Genomic DNA, 21669 nt, shown 5'->3' on the forward strand with positions numbered 1-21669 from the left:
GACTGAAGAAAGAGAGGAGCTATCCCCCGCCGTGCACCAGTGACAGTGGGATGGGACTGCCAAACTCAATTGTGGGGGTTTGGGGAGACAACAACCACGTTGGTATTCAGCAGTGCTCTCTCTCTCTCTCTATGGGCACCAATCATTCTTTGCCTGAAATCTGCTCTTACAACCTTTAATGTCGTCTAGTGTTTTGAGGAGTGTCATGGCAACTAAAAGCCTACCCGAAAAGAAAAGAAAATGTCTTTCTTTGTATGTTCTACTAATGCCTCTAGAAACTTGGTTTTTGCTGATCTGTTTAACTAGATCGCCCTTTGGAGAGGGGGGTTGTGCAACTGCGTGTCTAAGGAAAGGAAGTTTGATCTCCTGCAGAATTCTCACTAGGGCTAGGTAAATAGGGCTTTGCTCAGGGGGCTGACATCCAGTGGGTGCTGAGAGCACCATCCCAGCATAGAGCCCAAGAAATCTCCCAGAATGTCTCAAAACATTCTTCACCCCCTGCCTGGTCCTAAGTGGAAAAACTCCCAGGGCTGGTTCTACCAATGTGGCCCCGTACTGCTGAAGAACAACATTTGGAACAATTTTAGGTTCTGCTTTGGGTTTCTAAAGAAGCCATGAATGTGGCCTCAAGAACTGTCCAGAGAAGGTGCTCAGATGGGGTCAGTAATATGGAATCAAATCTTTCTAGGGGTTGAAAGTTGACAATATTCTTCAGGAGGTGCTACGGAGAAAGGCTCCTAGAGGAGGGGAATTCAACAATTGTAGAGCTTTCTCCACACTGGCCCGTGTGATCAGAACTTCCCATGTATGCCATCTGCAGCAATGTAATGATATAATTTATAACAATCAGTTTCAATTTCAAATATTAATTGATCCAAGCCTCCTAACAGAGCACCTGGGAGCAGGCAGGTATAAGAGCAGGAGGCAGGTGGCTGGTTAAGCCTTATTGGCCTCCCACCTCCTATTGGCTAGCCAATTAGGCAAAAAATTGTTTCTTCTAAAAATTCCTGGCAAGTCCCATTCCTTTGGGATTGGGAAGGGAATAAGCATTCGTATAGTGCCTGCTATGCATCAGGCACTAAACACTTTATTATCGCATTTGATCCTCACAAGAGCCCCTGGATACAGGGGCTCTTAATATCTCCATTTTAGTTGAGGAAATTGAAGCAGATGAATGTTAAGTGACTTGCCTGAGGTCACACAGCTAGCAAGTGCCTGAGGTTAAATTTGAACTCAGGTCTTCCTGACTCCAAGACCATCTACTGAACAACTCGCTCCCCCTAGAGGGCATGTAGGACATTTTGGGGCTAGATAAGCCTTCAGAGTCAGAGAATGACTAAGAACTATCCTGTGGTTCCATTGAAGTCTAATGCCTGATGTTAAATGAAGATCTCATGGAATAGTGGATAGGATTCTGGGCTTAAAGTTTGAGAGAAATGGTTTCAAATCTCAACTCAAACATTTAAACATGTGACCTTGGGCAACCCTCAGAACTTAAGTTTCCTCTTTGGTAAAAATGGTCATGATAATAGAATCTGGAAAGCACTTTTCAAACATTAAAGACTAAAACTCCACTGTTTTGTTGCTATATGCCAAGTACTGGGATGAGACAAGGGATAGAAACATAAAAACGGAGAAACCATCGCTGCCTATTCAATTTTTAAAAAACTCTTACCTCCTACCTTAGTTTCAATTCTAAGACAGAAGAGCAGCAAGGGCTACGCAACTAGGGTTCGGTGACTTGCCCAAGGTCACACAGCTAGGAAGAATCTGAGGTTAGATTTGAATCTAGGTCATCCCAATTCTGGTCATGGCACTCTATCCATGGTGCTACCATGCTATATCAGGAGTATAGATTTTGAGTTGGTAGGGATCTTTGAGATCATAGTATCTAATCTCATTTTACAGATGAGGAAACCAAAACCCATGGGAAGACATGACTTAGCCAAGGTCACATAGGCAGGAAGCATCAGGGGCTAGCCTTGAATCCAGGTCCCTTTCCATGGTAGCATGTTACCTCACTGTTATATATAAATCATACCTACAGGGTATTCCAAAAGACTAAGTGCAGTTTTAAGCTAACTTGTTGAATTAATTTAAGTGAATCTGTTGAACATTAAGCTATTGAAGCTTAAAACTGTACTAAGACTTTCAGGATACCATATAAATATACACATATATGTATGTATGTATGTATATATATATATATATATATATATATATATATATATAGAGAGAGAGAGAGAGAGAGAGAGAGAGAGATGTAACTATATATATAAAATACCATATGGTAATTTGATGAGACAGGAAATGTCATAAATTGACGAGATGAACCCTGAATTTGTGGAATTTTTGGTCTCTTGATAGAGACCTGACATTACGTTTAGGAAACTTCTGGATTTAAGAGGGAGATAAGGTTTCTATACTTGGTGAGCTTCAAGTATGAAGGGGGGAGGCACTGCTCTCTCCCTTGGGATACTTCTGCATCTATGCTTCAAAACTCATGTGTCTTCCCCATTAGATGTCTCATTCTCTGAAGGTAGATGCCAGAAGTACCCTCAAGATACTGGTATCTTAGCAGTACCCCAAGGAAGAGAGCTGTACCTCTTTTTTTCCATCCTACTTCCTCCTCTCTTCTTGCTCCATCATTATCCATCATTTCTCTTCTTCCTCTGATGTCCTCCATCTTCCTTCTGAAAGAATTTGAAGTGGGGACAAAGGGTTGTAGCCAAAACAACTAATGGGATCTTGAGCTGCATACATTAAAAGAGTAATCAGGAGATGATGGCCTCTCTATATTCTGCCCCTATCAAACCCCATACTCTGTTCAGTTCTGGACATCACACATTAAGAAGGACATTGATAAATTGCAGACGGTCCCAAAGATGACAACCTAGAGGGGGAAATGACTTAAGTCCATGTGCTTTAAGGCTTGGAAGGAACTAGGAAATATTTAGTTTGGAGAAGAGAAGACCCAGAAGGGACCCAATGTGGCTGTCACAGAAGAGGGATCAAGCTTGTTCTGCTTGGCTCCAGAGGGCAGAACCAGGTGCAGCGGATGGAATTTGTAGAGCAGCAAATGTAGTCTTGATGTCAGGAAAAACTCCCTAATAATTAGAGCTTTTAAAAAATGGAGTGAGATTTGGGGTGGGTGGATTCCTCCTCTTTGGAGGCCTTCAGATAAAGGCTGAAGATCACTTGTTGGATGTATTTTGGTGAAGAGGAGGATTCCTTTCAGGAGAAGTTGGTCTAGGTGGCCACCAAAGTACCCCTCCCCTCTTATTTTTTTAAAACCCTTATCTTCTGTCTTAGAATCATTACTGTGTATTGGTTCCAAGGCAGAAGGGGGTTAAGAGTTAGGCCCATGGTGGTGAACTTAGGGCACATGTGCCGGGGGGCACTCAAAACCCTCTCTGTGGTCACATGTGTTGTTGCCCCAGCACAGAGTTTGCCAGAATTCATTATTAGAACACCAGAGGGGTGCAGGGCTGGGCTGCTTCCCTTCCCATTCCCCACACCTGAGGACATCTCTAATATCACTCGCCCCTCTAAAAGGTTCCCCATCACTGGGCTAGGCAATGTAGATTAGGTGACTTGCTCAAAGCTGCACAGCTAGGAAGTGTCTGAGGCCAGATTTGAACCCAGGACCTCCTGTCTCTGGACCTGGCTCTCAGTCTTCTGAGCCACCCAGCTATCCTGCTGAGGGCCCTTTTAATTCACAAATTCTCTAGTTCTCTGTGTGAATATGTTAGAGACATGAACTCCAAAGCTATTAAGCCAGCTTTCCTCTCACATATTATTTCATTTGACCTTTACAAAAACCTTGAGACTGAGAATGTTATTACTTCCATTTTACAGATATGGAAATCAAGGCTTGGAAAGGTTCATGAACTTACTGTGTTTGGTACTGAGCACCCAGAAGATCTAGGCAAGGATCTCCTCCCACCCTTTATGGGGCACATTTCACCCGAAATTCCCGTTCTTTTCTCCTACTGCCAGCAGAAAGGCAGTTGAATGATGCTGGCATGGGGCTGGGGTTCCCCACTAGCTTCAGTCTGGCTTGGTGCCACCCCTTCTACCCACAGTCTTTGTACTACAGCAAAGCCCAGGAGAGCATGAATGGAAAAGTACCTGTAAATATGAGGGCTGGCTCCCCCGGCCGGTTCGAGTTTGTTATGTAATACCCTGCGGTGACTTTGAGTTTTTATTAATAACTAAACATCTGTCACAGCTGTAATTAGATTCTCGGTACCACTATTGTGTTCCGACTTAAACCAGGGGGAGGGGGCGGGGAGATGTGAATTATTTAGGAAATTTATTTTGAATAAATGATAAAGTGCCAGGCCAGGCAGTAAGTTTTTTTTTTTTTTTTTGTCAACTTTTTGCAGAGTCTGGGCACCTTCGCTGCTGATCCCTTGATGGGCTTACAAATCTCTGGGAAAATAGCGCACCGGCTCCAGCTACCTGATGCGGCTACCAGAGCAACATGGAGAGGGGCCACCCCAGCACCAAGAAAAGGGAAGCAGAGGGTCCCCCGGAGGGAGCGAGGAGCGGCGGAGAAGCCAGGCCCCCGACTTTCCTACCTGGCAAGTTTCCCCTCCAATATTCCTTTCCCAAGCCCTTCACCTGGAGGAATAAGTTTTCTGGAGGGATTGGTCGCCAGAAATGGGACTGGGTTACAGTTCTTGAGGGAGGAAGTGTGTGGCTGTGTGTTTGTGAGTGTGGATGTGTGGATGGGGGTTAGGGGGGCAGGATGGGTCTCATGCCAGGTTGGGAGTGGGGAGAGAACGGAGGAGAGGAGACCCTTGTCCAGATCCAAGTCATGGGGAGTTGGGGAGAATGGACAGCTATCCCAGTTGGAAAGCAGATATTGTAATAAACCTTCTGAGTCTGGCTGGTTTGAATTGATGATATTTACAGCCCCAGAGGAGAGCTTCAGCACTGCCTGTAGCACTAGCTTACAGAGAGTGGATCTCCTAGGGTGTTTTTCTGCCTTAAGAATGAAAAAAAAAAAACCAGGGGGGAGGGCGTGGATCCGGGAGGGTGAGACTCCCTCCAGACTCTGGCACCCTATCTACGGGGTGCTGGTGATGCACCTAACACAGGATGAGAAGGATATTCCACTCACCAGAGGCCCTGGTTTTTCCTGATTCCTGAGCTGGTGTGGGTTTGGGGAGAGTTTGCCTTTTCCTTCTCTCCAACCTGCTTATTAATTTTTCCGCATGGAGACATTCAAGGTGGTGAGAAATGCTTTCAAAACGTAAAGGAAAGGAGGGGAAATGGAAAAAGCCAAAGCCCCAAATAAAGCCTCCTTTTTCTGGCTCCTGCCTGCCCCCAGCCCCCCAAAATCACTGCCTCTGATGGGCTTCTGAAGCTTCCCAACAGTCCGAACCCTTTCCAAGAAATGAAAGAAGAGCTGAAGATGAAACAAAGAGAGGGGGAATGTCAGCTTGGAGCTGGTTTGGCAGGGAGCTGATTTCTGGCCAAGGAATACTGCTGTCAACCAGGAATCTGCCTGTTGCCGGCTCTGGAAGGAACTGACCAAGGGCTTTTGGAGGCTTATTTTTCTATCTCTTTCAATAGTTCCCATGTGATCTTCGATCTAGAGCTGAGAGGACCTCAGCCTTCATCCAGCCTAACCTCCTCATTTTATGGAAGAAGAAACTGAGGCTCAAGGAATGGAAGAGACTTGTCCAAGATCACACAAGTTGGATCAGAAGTGAGATCTGAACCCAGGTCCTCTGATTCTAAAGCCCGGTGTTCTTTCCAGGGAATCATGCTGGTGGACAAAACTGTTTATAGTTTGGGCTTGAACAAGCTAAGGGGTCATAGGAATAACTGTTAGGGAGAAGATCAGGAAAAGCAGAACAGAGACAACCTTTTAATAATGTCCCAACTTTGAAGAATCCAGCCTTTTGTTTTTTACTTTTCTACCCAGGAATCAGCAACTCTGTGTGTGTGTGTGTGTGTGTGTGTGTGTGTGTGTGTGTGTGTGTGTGTGTGTAAGGGCATGGTTTGAAGCAAAAACACAGGCTCAGGAGCCATATAAATCCTGAACCCAATAAATCTCCTTGTAATAGAAATTTGGTATCTGAGAGAAAGAAAAGGAAGGAGGGCACAGCCAGCTGGTTAATGGGAAATGTTCCATAGTGGAGTGGTTCTTCCTCTTCCTTCTTCCATGAGTCTAACTTTAGAGTGATAGAAGATTGGAGGGAGGCAGAAAATGAGAGGCTTCAGAGAGCCTGCAGCATTTAGGAAGTCAGGCACGCTATCTCAAGGGCAGATAAAGCACCATGGTTCATCCACTTATAAATGTTAGATGAGACTTGAAGGGCCATGAAGTCCAATCTCTCTTATTGTACAGGTGAGGAAATTGAGATTCAGTCAGGGGATGTGACTTATAGGATCACAGATCCCAAAATGGAAAGCCCTCTGAGATCATCTAGTCTAACTCCCTTATTTTTACAGATAAGGAAACTGAGGCCCATGGAAGGAAATGAGATCCTAGCTTTAGAGAGAGAAGAGGTGAAAGGCAACTTAGAAGTCATCTATTCTAAACCCATCGTTTTACAGGTGAGGAAACTGAGGCCTGGGGAGGTGACTTGCCCAAGGTCACGTAGAGAGTGAACACCAAAGGCAGAGTTGGAATTAGATTCTTCCACTTTTGGATGGGTCTAGGAAGCACTAATGGTTAAAATATCAGTTCCTTATCCTGACATTCAAAGCCACCTACAGTTCACAGCTGGCTGTAACCTACATTCTAGCTTGTCCTTCATGAACTCCATCTTCCAGTTAAATTGAACAACCATTCCTTGTTCCAGAATAGCATCTTGCCCTCTCTTTCTTTCATGATTTTGCACATGTTGCTCCACCATGACTAAAACAGATCGCCCTGATCTTGTGTTCCAGTCTCTACATGTTGGCATCTTTTTCCTCGTTCAAGCTTTACCCTAGAAGCCAAATCCTTCCTTGCACTGAAGGAATTCCTTCTTCCTTGAATCAATCAGTATGTCAATCCACATGCATGTATGTGGTGCCTACTGTGTGCTGGGCACCATGCAATTTTGGGGACAGAAGAGGCAATGTAAGATGGTAGTAGTTGGTGATTTCCTGCTCAGGAGTGGTGCTGAGGCAGCTATAGGTTAAGTGGATAACAATAATAGAGAGATATGCTATTCTGCCTATGGCATATATCCAAGATGAAACCAATCATCTCCCAAGAAATCGAAATGGATGACAGCTACCCACTCCTGGGGAATCACGTGGATATAAAGGATATGCCCAAAAGGAATCTAAAAAGTACTGCCAAGGATTATGAAGTTTCAGGCAAGAAATGGAAGCCCAGAGGGGGCACAAGTTGTCTTTTGAGGTAAGAGATGAAGAAGACAGAAAAAATTAATTTGGGAAGTGAACAGCTGGCTAAGAAGGTGGTATCTGGGAACGAGGCTTGGATGTCTGGACCACAGCTTAAAAATCGAGTGATGACGGATTCCTGGCCACAGATGGAGTACACCTAACAAAGACTGGTTGGAATGTATTTTCCAGGTGTCTTGCACATCTAATCAAAAAGGTTTTAAACTAAAAGGGATGACAGAGGGAGTAGACTGCTTGGGTATATTCCCAAATCTCTAGGGAGAGTAGCCACAAGGAAGGAAGAAGGAAGGATATCAGCTGAAACACTCAGAAATCTATAGGCTACAAAATCCAAGAAAATAAGAGTAAAATCCATGGTCTTGAGGGTGTATGTAAAAATGTCTGAAGTTTAAACAAAGAGAAAACAGAAGGCTAATGCAAGGAGGCAAAGTTTACCTCCAGGTTTCACTAAGATTTGATAGGATAAAAGCCACAACTAATTTGGTTGGGTATATCTTATTTAAAAGAAACATGAGTGGTAAGAGGTAGTGGTGGTAAGGAGAAAGGCGGGTAGCAGTTGTGTTAAGAAGGTATGTTCAGGGGCAGTTAGATGGCTCAGTGGATAGAGAGCCAAGCCTGAAGATGGGAGGTCATGGATTCAAATCTGACCTCAGATACTTCCTAGTTGTGTGACCCTGGGCATGTCACTTAACTCCAATCGCCTAGCTCTGAACACTCTTCTGCCTTAGAACCAATGCTGAGGATCAATCCTAAGACAGAAGGTAATGTTTTTTTTTTTTTTTAAGAAGATATGCTCATATGAGAAACCCAGGATCCAGAGGGGGGAAGAATGATAGAGAATATTTGAGCTGAATGTCAAAGGAGAGAGAAACAAAAAAGACTTTGTCATTGGGTATACCACAGACTATCTGGACAGAGAGGAAACAGATGAATTTGGAAAACTGAGCACAGTCTGTAACAGAGGCATGATATAGCAGTGACGGGTGACTTCAGTTATCCAGAGATATGCTCTGACAAAAGCAGAGCACTTGATAACTTCCTGACTTGCCACAGCCATAATTTCATCCATTGAAAGACTGAGGAATGAACAAGGAAAAATTGTGTTCTTAATCTGATCTCACTGCCAGGAAGGAACTGGTTCCTGGAAGGTAGAAATAACAGGGATCCTGGACTGGAGGTGGGGTGGGTGGAAGAGTCTGCTTCATTCTAGACTTTGTTATGGAGGAGGGAAGGAAGTCTGGGTAGAATTTGATATGCAGTTTAGATTTCAGTAAGTCAAAATTCAGAGGAAAGATAGTTAAGATTCCATGAAGTCAAATGCTTCAGGAGTAATCAGTCCAGGAAGGATGAGAGATGTTCAAGAATGAGATTCTGAGGACACAAAGGGAAGCAGTTCTAATGAGGAGGAAAAATGGGCTTTGGCTGAAAAGATCAATAACGATGCAAAGATTACTCATCAAATGACTTAGACCTGAAAGAGAAAGATGGAAACAAAACCATGGAAGGGAGGGTAAAGATCAAAGTATGGTATGGTATTCTAAAAGATAATGTGAGGAAAGCTAACACTTAGAATGTGCTGAGGTTGACAAGGGAGACTAGGGACAATGGAAGGAGGTTATTGCATTTTTGCTATGTTAGAAGGAAAAGGAGGAAGAAGAGAGGAAAAAAGGAGAAAAAGAGAAAAAGATCCCTAGGGCTCTTGCTTGAATTAGGAGGGATGATGATAACTGACGTCAGATAACAGGCTCAATTGTTGTTTCATTTCTGTTTTCTCTCCAAAGGAGAATGACCTTTATATTAGAAATAACAGAACAAGCATAAGTAGCAGAGAGTTGATACCTAAGATAAATAAGGAGATAATAAGAGGGTACCTCTGTCCTGGATGCATTCAAATCCCCTGGCCCAGATGAACTACATCTCAGTTCCTGAAAGAACTGGCAGATTTAGTTGCTGACCCACTGTTGGTGATATTTGAAAGGTCATGGAAAACAGGAGAGGTATCTAAAGATTGGAGAAGGGCAAATGTTTTGATTTTTCAAAAATGGAAAGAAAACAGGCTGAAGACTTTGGACCCATGAATTTTACTTTGATTTCTGGGAAAATTCTGGGGTAGATCATTAAAGAGATGGTCAGTGAACATCTTTTTAGGTAAATGATACAAAGAACTACTATGACTTGGTTGAGAAATGACCATTTAAGACTAACTTCACTGCCTTTCTTTTCTGATGGCATTTTTATATTAGTATATGAAAGGAATGCTGTAGATACATTTTACCTAGACTTTAGCAAAGCCATTGATAGAATATTTCAGACTAGTCTTAAGGAGAAGTTGGATTAGATGATGCAAACAGATAGATTCAGAGTTCATTAGGCGATCAGATTCAAAGAGTTGTTAATGGTTTAATGTCAACATGGTGGGAAGTCTTCAGTGGAGGGCCCCAGGAGTCTATTTTATTTAATATTTTTATTAGTTACTTGGATGAAGGAATAGAAGATATGTTCATTAATCTGCGGGTTGCACAAAGCAGGGAGGGATAGTTAACACAGTGGATGAGAGTATTGGGATCCAAAATGGTCTTGACAAGCTAGATCATTCATTGGGCTAAGTCAAATCAAATTAAATTAAATTGGGACAAATGTAAAATCTTGCCTTTTGGTATAAAAAATCAATTTTACAAGTATATACAGTATATGAGAGGGGAGGCATGGTTAGATTGTAGTTATTTCAGAAAATGATCAGGTGGTTTTAGTGGACTGGGGGCTCAATGTAAGTCATCAGTGTGAGTCAGCATCAAAAAAAAATCCTATGGAATTTAGAACTGTATTAAGAGAGGTTAACCCACTTCCAGGGTTAGGGAAGTGAGATTTCCATTGTACTCTGGTCTTATCAGACTTCATCTGGAGCAATTGATGGTAAACTGGAATATCCAGGCAACTGGGTTGATGAAGAATCTTGAATCTATGTTATATGAGGATTGGTCCAAGGAACTAGAGATGTTACCCTGGGAGGAAGACTTGGAGGGAGAACAGAACAAGGAACAATGGGGAAAAGCTGCAAATAGACCAATTTAGATTTGATATCAGGAAAAGCTTCCTAATGATCAGAGTTGTTCAAAAGTGGAATGAGCTACCTTAAGAGGTGTGTGTGTGTGTGTGTGTGTGTGGTGGGATTTGACCCTGGAAGTCCCCCAAAAGAGGATGGATAATCATTTGTCAAGTCCATTATGATGGGGATTCATTTTGTGTATGGCTTGAACCAGCTGTTTTCTGAGGTCCTTCCAACTCTCAGGTTCTAGGATTCCCTGAAGCAAGGAAAAAGAGCCCATTTGATTGGACTATCGAGTTCAGGAAGGAGAATAATATGTGAGGGAGCTGGAAAGGTTGGATCTCTTGATGTCTTCTGATGTCTCCTGGGCATTGAATCACTTCCTAACTCACTTCATTGGCATTTGCACATGTGTCACACATTCATTTAACTGTTAGCATCGTTACTGTGAATGGAGACAATCTTGGAAGAGCTGAACAATATTCACAGACATTTTTGTGTAGTGACTCCTCGGTTATTCTTGGGCTGAGCTGGGGCTACATTCAGTTTAGGGGCCTCAGTACTTAGCTGAAGATTACTGTCCTCGGGTTTCTAGAGCTAACCTTGTTATTGTTTTGTTCAATCATTTCAGTTGTCTCTGACTCTTTGTGACCCAATTTGGGTTTGTTTTTTTTTTAGCAAAGATACTGGAGTGGTTTGCCATTTCCTTTGCCAGCTCACTTCTTTCTCCAAACCCTCACCTTCTGTCTTAGAATCAATATTGTGTATTGGTTCCAAGGCAGAAGAACCATAATGAGTAGGCAATGAGGATTAAGTGACTCACCCAGGGTCACTCAGCTAGGCCAAATTTGAACCCAGCACCTCCCATCTCTAGGCTTGTCTTTTAATCCATTGAACCATCTAGATGTTCCCTCCAGCTCATTTTTAAGATGAAGAAACTTAGGCAAACAGGGTTGTGACTTGTCTAGGGTCACATAGTCTGATGCTGGATTTAAATTTAGAAATACCTAAGATTACCAAAAGATCCAACAAAACAAAACAAAACAAAAAAAACTAGAAACAAAAAACTGTGCCACCTGGCTGTCCTAGAATTAACCTGAAAGAAATATAAGAGTTTCTAGCTCCCATTGGTGTGCCACTCTCCATTACCTAAGTGAATTCCATTAACTTTTTTTAAAAAAGGGATTACTAAGAAGGCATTGTGCAAACAACTGGTGCAAAATACCCCCTTCCTCAAACAAGAAAACAAACAAACTATTCTCTCTTTGTATATACAAGGTCTCTATGGAAAGTGGTTCAGAACTGAAATGTATTGGTAGAAGGCATTGTGGGAAATTTGTGTAGCCAAGGGACACTTCCTAACTTCCAGACTTAGAAGTCCTCTTGTTTCTTTGTGAAGTCCTCTTTCCATTTAGCTTGGTTATCCCTTTTCTAGATTCAGAGGACTTGTGTTCTTCAGGTCCATTGTTAGCACTCGTCCCTCTCCTTCCCCAGGAGTCACGCAATCTCATAAGCTGCTGTTGTCCTCAGGCAACAAGCTTCCCACATTTGTCTGCAGGTGCTTTCTACTTGCTTACTCATCTACTTTCTATGCTGGTGGCCACTGCTACTGCCCCTGGTTGTTAGCTAGTGAGATGTCTGCCGGAACCTGTGGAACTTAATTCACCAAGGAGCCAGAGCATGCTTGTTTCAGGATGGTTGTTTGCCTAAGATCAGGAAAGAAGACTCCTTCAGTCTTGCAACCCTTGTCCCACACAGAAGCACCATGTGCTCATGGATACACCATAGCTAGATAGGGGAATTTGTTCATCTGTGCCCTACTCCTTTTCACCACTTCTGCCTCCCCACAGCTCAAAGTAGCGCTCCTCATTTGGAGACACCAAGGAAAGAGAAAAAGAGACTGAGAGAGAGAGAGAGAGAGAGAGAGAGAGAGAGAGAGAGAGAGAGAGAGAGAGACAGAGACAGAGACAGAGACAGAGACAGAGACAGAGACAGAGACAGAGACAGAGACAGAGACAGAGACAGAGACAGAGACTGAGACAGAGAGAGAGAAGGAGAAGGTGTCCTTTTTTATGCACACTCATTTCTGGCTCTATACCTCCTGAATCATCAATTCTTTTGACTTTGGAGTTAATTAGAAGACTTTTCATCATCACATAGTACCAATTCCTGTATCACCAAGGGTAGAAATTGGCTGTCCAAAATTTCCACATGGTTGGATTGGAAGGAAGCAGAGAATATATGTAAATGCTTTCCCAGAGGCCAACCCATGCCTATTATATTTGCTCTATCAGAAACAAGAATTCATAAAGAAGTTGCCGATAAATGGTGGGATAGGTCAAAATTCTTGGAGAGATTATTTAAGACACTGGTGGAGTTGGTAACAGAAATATTATTTCAAGAATACTTGGTCTCGTTTTGTAGTATTACAATGAAGACAAATAAACTTCCTGCCATGAGAATAATGGCTGATATCTATTGCAGGGAATGATAAAGAGGGGAAGTTCTAGGGAGAACTTGACAAGTTCCCCCATACCAAGTCAATAAACACCTTATATCTGGTGACATCAATGAAAAAGTGAGCAAAGGGTAGGTCACACTTTTGGGGGTAATATGTTTTAAGATCAGGAAAGGAAAGAAACCAAAGGCTTCTAGACTACTTAAAAACCTCATCATTGAGCATCATAAGTACTTTCTGCTAAATTCCTAAAAAGGATTTTATGCATTCATTGCCTCCAATTCTTCACATGTTCAAGACCAGAACTCTTGCAACTGGTCTTCTGAGCCCAGAAATCTGTGTGCTGGAATCAATATAGGAAGTATTTGGGTACTGATTGCTAAGACCTCAAAAATGAAGATTCTAAAAGAATGTAAAAGATCATAGTTATTTTGCCAAAAAGATTAAAGGTGACTGAGAATATACCAACCCTATCAACATCTATGCCTTCTTTCTACATCTATAAAATTTTTATGAATATGATCTATGACCCCATTGTGGGTATCGTTGATGAAAACTTAAAAAGGTAACTGGGAGATTTTTGTAGATGCTTTAAAATTTTATTTATTTATTTAGAATATTTTCCCATAGTTACATGATTCATGATCTTTCCCACCCCTTTTCCCTCCCTACTCCTGGAAATGACAAGCAATTCCACTGGGTTATACACGTATCATTGTTCAAAACCCATTTCCACATTATTCCTATTTGCAATAGAGTGATCTATTAATGTCAAAATCCCAATCATGTCCCCATCAGACCATGTGATCAATGATATGTTTTTCTTCTGCATTTCTGTTCCCACAGTTCTTTCTCTGGATGGGGATAGCATTCTTTCTCCTAAGTTCCTTAGAATTTTCCTGGATCATTGCATTGGTGCTAGAGGAAAAGTCTGTTACATTTGATTGTACCACAATGTATCCATCTCTGCCTACAACATTTTCCTGGTTCTGTTCCTTTTGCTCTACATCAATTCCTGGAGGAGTTTCCAGTTCATATAGAATTCCTCCAGTTCATCATTTCTTTCAGCACTATAGTATTCCACCATCATCATATACCACAATTTGTTCAGCCATTCCCCAATTAATGGACACCCCCTCATTTTCCAATTTTTTTTGCCATCACAAAGAGCATGGCTATAAATATTTTTGTACAGGTATTTTTCCTTATTATCTCTTTGAGGTACAAACCCAGCAGTGGTAGGGATGGATCAAAGGGCAGGCATTCTTTTAAAGCCCTTTGGGCAGAATTCCAAATTGCTTTCCAGGATGTTTGGATCAATTTACAACTCCACCAACAATGTGTTAGCTTCCCAATTTTGCCACATCCCCTCCAACATCTCTCATTTTCCTTTGCTGCCATATTCTCCATTCTACTTTTTGTGAAGGGGTACCTCAAAGTTGTTTTGATTTGCATTTTCTAATCAAGAGGGATTTAGAATACTTTTTCATGTAATTATTGATAGCTTTGATTTCTTCATCTGAAAACTGCCTATTCATATCCCTTGACCATTTGTCAATTGGGGAATGGCTTGATTTTTTTGTAAATTTGACTTAGTTCCTTATATATTTGGGAAATTAAACTTTTGTCATAAAAATGTTTTCCCACTTCGTTGCTTTCTTTCTCATTTTGGTTGCATTGATTTTGCTTGTACAAAACCTTTTTAATTTAATATAATCAAAATTATTTATTTTATATTTTATAATGTTCTCAATCTCTTTCTTGGTCTTAAATGCTTTCCTTCCCCATAGGTCTGACAGATAAACTATTTTATGTTCACTTAATTTATGATTTCACTCTTTATATTTAGGCCATTTACCCATTTTGACTTTATCTTGGCATAGGGTGTGAGATGTTGATCTAAACCTGATTTTTCCCATACTGTTTTACAATTTTCCCAGCAATTTTTGTCAAATAGTGAGTTCTTGCCTCCCAAAGCTGGGATCTTTGGGTTTATTGAACTCTAGCTTGTGGAGGTCATTTACCTCTAGTCTATTGCATTGATCCATCCTTCTCTCTCTTAATTAGTACCATATTGTTTTGATGATCACTGCTTTACATACAGTTTAAGACCTGGTATTGCTAGGCCATCATCCTTCACATTTTAAAAATTATTTTCCTTGATATTCTTGATCTTTTTTCATCAAGATAAACTTTGTTATAATTTTTTTCTATAACAAAGTTTCTTGGGAGTTTGATAGGTAGGGCACTGAATAAATAGATTAATTTGGGTAGGATTGCCATTTTCATTATATTAGCTCATCCTACTCATGAGTAATTAATGTTTTTCCAATTATTTAGGTCCAGTTTTAATTTTGTGAAAAGTGTTTTGTAGTTGTGTTCATATAATTCCTATGTTTGTTTTGGCAGATAGATTCCTAAATATTTTATATTGTCTAGAGCAGTGATGGGCAAACTTTTTAAAGAGGGGGCCAAAGGAAAGGAAATGTTCATTTGTCAATCTGTTTCTAAGGCAAATCTTTCAAAGTTTCGTTGTATTGTATCCTACTCATTGTATTCCTCAGATTAGGAATAATGTCCTGCAGCTGGATAGAACATTTCAGGGGACCACATCTGACCCTCTGGCTGGGCAGTAGTTTGCCCATCACTGGTCTAGAGTGATTTTAAATCAAGTTTCTCTTTCTAACTCTTGTTGCTGAGTTTTGTTGGAAATATATAGAAATGCTAATGATTTACATCGATTTATTTTGTACTCTGCAACTATGCTAAAGTTGTTCATTTTTTCATTAGCCATTTAGTTGATTTTCTAGGATACTTTAAGTATACCATCATATCATTTGCAAAGAGTGATTGCAGATGCTTTTTTTTTTTTAGATTTTTTTTTTTAAATTTTAAATCCTTAACTTCTGTGTATTGACTTATAGGTGGAAGAGTGGTAAGGGTAGGCAATGGGGGTCAAGGGACTTGCCCAGGGTCACACAGCTGGGAAGTGTCTGAGGCCAGATTTGAACCTAGGACCTCCCGTCTCTAGGCATGGCTCTCAATCCACTGAGCTACCCAGCTACCCCCTGCAGATGCATTTTTAAGAGAGTCAGTTACCTTTTAAGAATTAAACAATTGATTGACAAATAAAGAGAATATAATTCCTCCATGTCTATTGTTTATTTTTAAAAGCATTTGGTCAGTATATTAATAGCAGTGATATCATCATTTATATAGCACTTTAAAGTTTGTCAAGCACTTTACCTATATATTATCTAATTAGATACTACTCTGTAAGATAGGTACTAGTATTATCCTCAGTTTATAGATGAGTATACTGAGACTGAGAAAAATTAAGTGGCTTGCCAAGGGTAATACAGATAATGAATGTCTGACATAGGATCTGAACTTCAGCTTTTCCTGATTCTCAGTTCAACATTCTATTTGCTCTGCCCCTAACAAAAACTCTCCCAGATAATATTATATCTCGCAACATTCCCTGATGGTTGCAACTATAGACCTCATTTTTTAAAAGATCTGCTAAGTATTGATTTCAAGAGTTATGCAAAAGAGGGAAGCATTTACTTGTGTCATGGGGGTCACAGTGTGAGGAGTCCAAGTAAAAGAAAGATTTCCTATTTATGGGAAGGTTTTCCAATGGCTCCTATCCACAAACAGCATTATGCTAATGTACTCTGGAACAGGGGCTGCAGATGGACAATTCACTGAATTCATTATGATATTAGACTTTTGAAAGCAAGCAATGCTTTCATGATCCCAAATTACTCATTACCACAAAAGCCCATTTCTTTAATGTCACTCTTTTTCCATTGCTACACAGCATTTGGGCAGTTCACACTTTATACCTGGGATTACCCCTTCTTTTCATCTGAATTTCTACACATCCTTTAAAGCCCAAAAGAAATATCTTCTCCATAAAGTTCCTGCTTCCCCCTTTGGAATGATCTCACTGGGACTTGTTTTACACATTTCTAGTGCACTTCTGTATTAAAAATTATCCTTTGAAGTGCCACATCACCCTCCTACATGAGAACCCCAGGATGGCAAGAACCAAGACTTCTCTGAACTTTGTATTTCTCCCATTGACTAGCACATAGATGGTGACTCAACACCTTGCTGGGCTACTTACAGGCACTTTTTGTCTGAGTGGTCCCTGCCTTATTCAGGCAAGGCTAGTGTTTCTTTAAAAGGGTTTGAAATCATTCTTAGGACTTCATTGGATGAAAAGGGACTAGAAGCTCAGACTCTTAATGCAGCTTCCCAAAGTCCCCAAGGTACAAAGGTAGAGTAAGAGTTGTTTAAAGTTCATCCTATAAGATGTCTGTCCACAGATTATGATGGACAACATAAAGACAGTGAAGCTAATTGCATCAATGCCATAACCTTGCTGAATAGCCTTTCCCTGCTAGGACCAAGTAAAAATCTTTTTTTTTTTTGTTTTGTTAACCCTTAAATGTTCTGTGAATTGTCTTGTTTCCTTATAATGTCATACTTGAGTTAAAAGATCAGCCTATGTTAATTATTACAGCTGAACTATTATCGCAACTTAACCAATGTGTTGAATTGAATCATTGTACAATGGGATTTTGAAAGAGTGGCTTTCGTAGGTTGTCCAATGACCATGGGAAAATATTCATGGTGTATGAACATAGGTATGTTATTCACCTTGGCTTACATGTGAGAAGGAGCATTAAGGGCATCATTAAAGACAGGTATAATTGGAAAAGGGGGTGGGATGGGCAAGTATCAAGAAATAGAGCTAATAGATAGATGAATAATCCAAGAGCTGCAGTGGTACCCACAAGGCATTAATAGAATCAGAGAGAGGCTTCCAATGCACTACGTGGATCCTCTAAAGGAGGGAATTTACCTAAGAATGTGGACAAGAATCACACATGATGACCTCGTGACAGAATCATCACTGCCCCAAATTTTGGCATACTCTCCCCTAGGATGAGCACAACACAGGAGAACACCAGTAAGACACGGAAATAGTGCCCTCTCCAGGTAAACAGACTTCCCCAAGATGCCCTGCTGTACCAGTTACTGTTCTTCCTTTGTTGTGGCAACACAATTACCTCTACAGAATGAGAGCTAGTTTATAGTGGCTGGGAAGGCCTGGCCCAGTTCTTTTTTATAAGCTGACCTGGAATGGTGTGGGGGTCACTGACAGGGTCAGCAGGGTCATTGGCCTCAGTCGCTACCATCTTCCCTCCTCACACAAATCACTTGCCTTGCCTTCCTGATCATAAAGAAAACTTCCTTCGCTTCTTATCCTTTCAAGGAGCTTTTCCTTGTTTTTCTCCTGTTGTCCATTCTTCATTGCATTAGAATATTACATTAATGTAGCATAGTTTATTCAGCCATTTTTCAGTTGTTGGACATTCAGATTGCATACAATTTTCCCATAATTAAAAATAACGCTGCTATGGAGAGTTTTGAGTATTTAGTTCATATTAATTCTTTTGACCTCAAGAGCAAGTAAGTGGACCTCAGATTTTCTCCCCATTCAATTGGGATCTTCTTGAGAGCGAGGTTTGTCTATCACTCTTCGCAGTCTCAGCATCCACAAGGGTCATAGGGGACCTAAAGGTCAGTGCAAAGACCTTCAGAGCTAGAAGTTTGTCCAACTGAGGGGGTCAATAGGCTAGAGTCCAAAGTACAACAGATCTCAAAATCCAGCCTACCATACGCAGAGAAATTCCACCAAAGTCTGAATGGAGTTCTTTGTTTAAAAAGGAAAAAAAGAGTTTGTATCTTATTGATGTACAAGCTAAAAATAGTCGTGTTCCAAACAAAGTGTTTTAATGTGTTTAAAATGAAAACTTTAAGACAACACGAGGATTTAGAATGTATGACTCATTAAATTATCAGTTATCTTTTAGAAAGCCATGGAAACTTGGAAGAGAGTCCACCCCCACCCATAATTCCCTTATTGTTTCTGATTGGTTCAGAAAACGAGAATTCCCACCCCCCACCCCCACCTGGGACCTTATTCACTTCACCCATTGGAAATTGAATTCAGTATTAGCAACTAGTCCCTGATCCCAGAGCTAGCTCGCCACCATTGTTGCTACAGATGCTTGTGAGGGAGCTAAGAAACCCAGGGCGAGACTTGAAATTGTGAAGGGAGAAATGAGGGCTGCCAACTTTGTCCCTATGCTCCCATTTCTCCCCTTTTCCTCCACTCTTATTTCTACTCTAGGTGTGTCCCAGATCCTCTAGATTCTTCTAGAAGATCCAGGTCCAAGTCTAAGACCTCACTTAGCTACTTACCAGCCAGGCATAGGTCCATGGACAGATTGCCTCACCTTTATGAGTCTCCTTGCCCTTATCCGTAAAATGGGGATGAGAAGATCTCCCCTGCCCTGCCTAAAATCAGATTCTGAACTTCTCTACAAATGTAAAGGGTTATGGATGACATTACTGTGATGACGTAGGTGTCTTGGCAGCCTAATCTAACAAGGTTCATGGAACCTAAGGTAGCATTTGATGATTACTGGGTCACTCCTGCCAGGCAATATTTTAGTATTTTATCATTAGGGTGGGAGGGGTGGCACAGTGGAAAGGAGTGCTAGATCTGGAGTCAGGAAGACCTCAGTTCAAAATCAGCCTTAGCTGTGTGACGGTGTGCAAGTCACTTAATTGTAGTCTGCCTCAATTTCCTCAACTGTAAAATGGGAATAATAATATACCTACATCATAGGATTATTGTGAAGATCAAGTGAGATAACATTTGTTTTTTTAATTGAAAAATTTTATTTAATGAATTGATTTAGAGTATTTTTCCATGGTTCCATGATTCATGTTCTTTCCCTCTCCCCCCATAGCCAACGAGTAATTCCACTGGGTTTTACATATGTCACTGATCACGACCTATTTCCATACTATTAATATTAGCATTAAGGTGATGGCTTAGAGTCTACAAAAACGAGATAATATTTGTTAAAAAAATGCTTAGCACATTGTCTGACATATAGCCGGTACTATAGAAATACTTATTTCCCTTCCCATATGGTACAGCCTGCTCCCACCCACCATGTACCTCTCTGTTGCCCTCTGTGTGATATTCATTTATAGTTCCTCGGAGATGATCGGATTCCATGTCTTGGAACCATATACCAATTTTGGTGGTGTGGTAGTGTTAAAAAGATGAGTCTTTGTTTCTGGGAGAAGTCTGGGATGATTAGAGGAGCTTTGCAGTTCCCCAATGGTGATCCATCTGCCTTCCTTCCTCTTTAATTTTGGACCTAACACCATTTCCATTTGTACTATCCATCCTCTGAGTGTGTATATAAAAATATTCATATATACACATATCTGCATTCCTATAAGCACAAATACAAACATATTCACGTAGCTCTCACCTCCCTGCACACTTTTGGACTTAGTTTCCAATTGTGGGAATCCCGATTGCCCATTTCTGGCTTGTTTATCTTCTTCTGGTTCCAAAAAGGGGTAACATCTAAAGTTAACTCAGTTTTACATATACACGACTATTGTTCAGTTGTGTCTGACTCTTCCTGACTCCACTGGAGTTTTATCTTGGCTAAGCCACTGGAGTGGTTTGGCACTTCCTTCTCCAGATCATTTGACAGATGAGTAACTGAGGAAAACAGGGTCAAGTGACTTGTCCAGGGCCACATAGCTAGTCAGAGTCTGAGACTAGATTTGAACTCAGGCAGATGAGTCTGGCACTCTAACCACTGTACCACGCAGCTGCCCCAAATAAAGCTCCCTCCAAGATTTAAACTCAGATGATTAGATTGAGAGTCCAGAGTGCTAATCATTACACCAAGAGGGTCACTATATTAAGAGACTAAGCAAAGCAAGGAATTGTATCAGAACAATAAAACATGAACTCAGTTCAAATTTATTTGATTCAATAAGCATTTGTTGAGTGACTATTAGATGCCAGGCACTGAGGATACAGAGGGAAAAACATAAATAAAGCATGCATTCTATTGGGATTAAACAACATCTGTGCAGATAAATAAATACATAATACATACACAATTAAGAGAAGGAGGCCGGGCTTTTTGTTTTTGTTGTTGTTGGGGGGAATATTAACAATGGACAAATCATGAAATTCAGACATTAGCATTTTTTTGAACACCCTCCATGTGCCAGGGACTAAGGATATGAAGGAAAAAATTAAACAATCTTTGCCCTTAAGGAAATCATTTTTTGATAGAGAGAAAATAACTATATATGAATATATATTGATAGATTCAAATATATACTAAATATGTTTGGGCCTTTTAAGTCATTAAAGCTAAGACTTTTGAAAGACCCCATTTATGGTAATTTGGGGTTTAAGAGAATAAGAGGTGCTGCAATAGACTCATATGGGAGGTAGCCCTTGAGCTGAGTTTTGAAGGAAGCCAAGGATTCTAGGAGGCAGAGGTGAGGAGAAAGTATTCTAGGAATGAAGGACAGCTTTCTACCCAAAGGCACACAAGTAGGAGATGGAATGTGTGTAAAGAGAACAGCAAGAAGCTTCATTTGGCTGGAACAGAGAGTGCAGAAAGAAGAATAATGTGTAACAAGCTAGGAAAGGTACAGGGCAGCCAGATTGCAAAGGGTTTTAAATGCCAGAGGAGTTCCATTTCTCACTTTGGGCATTTTCACTGGCTGGAAAACTTCCCTCCTCATCTTTGCCTCCTGCCTTCCCTGCCTTCCTTTTAGTCTCAGTTCTAGACTGATATTCTGCAAGAAGCCTTTCCTGATCTCCCTTAATGTTCATACCTCCCCTCTGTTTATGATCTCCATTTTTTTCCCCTGCAGA

General features: G+C 41.0%; 1 protein-coding gene across 1 annotated transcript in view; it reads left to right on the plus strand.

Moving 5' to 3' along the window:
• Window positions 1-21669, plus strand: part of CALN1 (calneuron 1) — a 521529-nt gene that overhangs the window by 32295 nt on the left and 467565 nt on the right. The window contains exon 2 of the mRNA XM_044673040.1: window positions 4389-4590. Within this exon, the coding sequence (XP_044528975.1) occupies window positions 4468-4590 (123 nt within the window). The 5' untranslated portion in view covers window positions 4389-4467. The remainder of the gene's footprint in view (window positions 1-4388; window positions 4591-21669) is intronic.

Source organism: Gracilinanus agilis, chromosome 4 (assembly GCF_016433145.1).
Source record: "Gracilinanus agilis isolate LMUSP501 chromosome 4, AgileGrace, whole genome shotgun sequence".
Lineage (NCBI taxonomy): Eukaryota > Metazoa > Chordata > Mammalia > Didelphimorphia > Didelphidae > Gracilinanus > Gracilinanus agilis.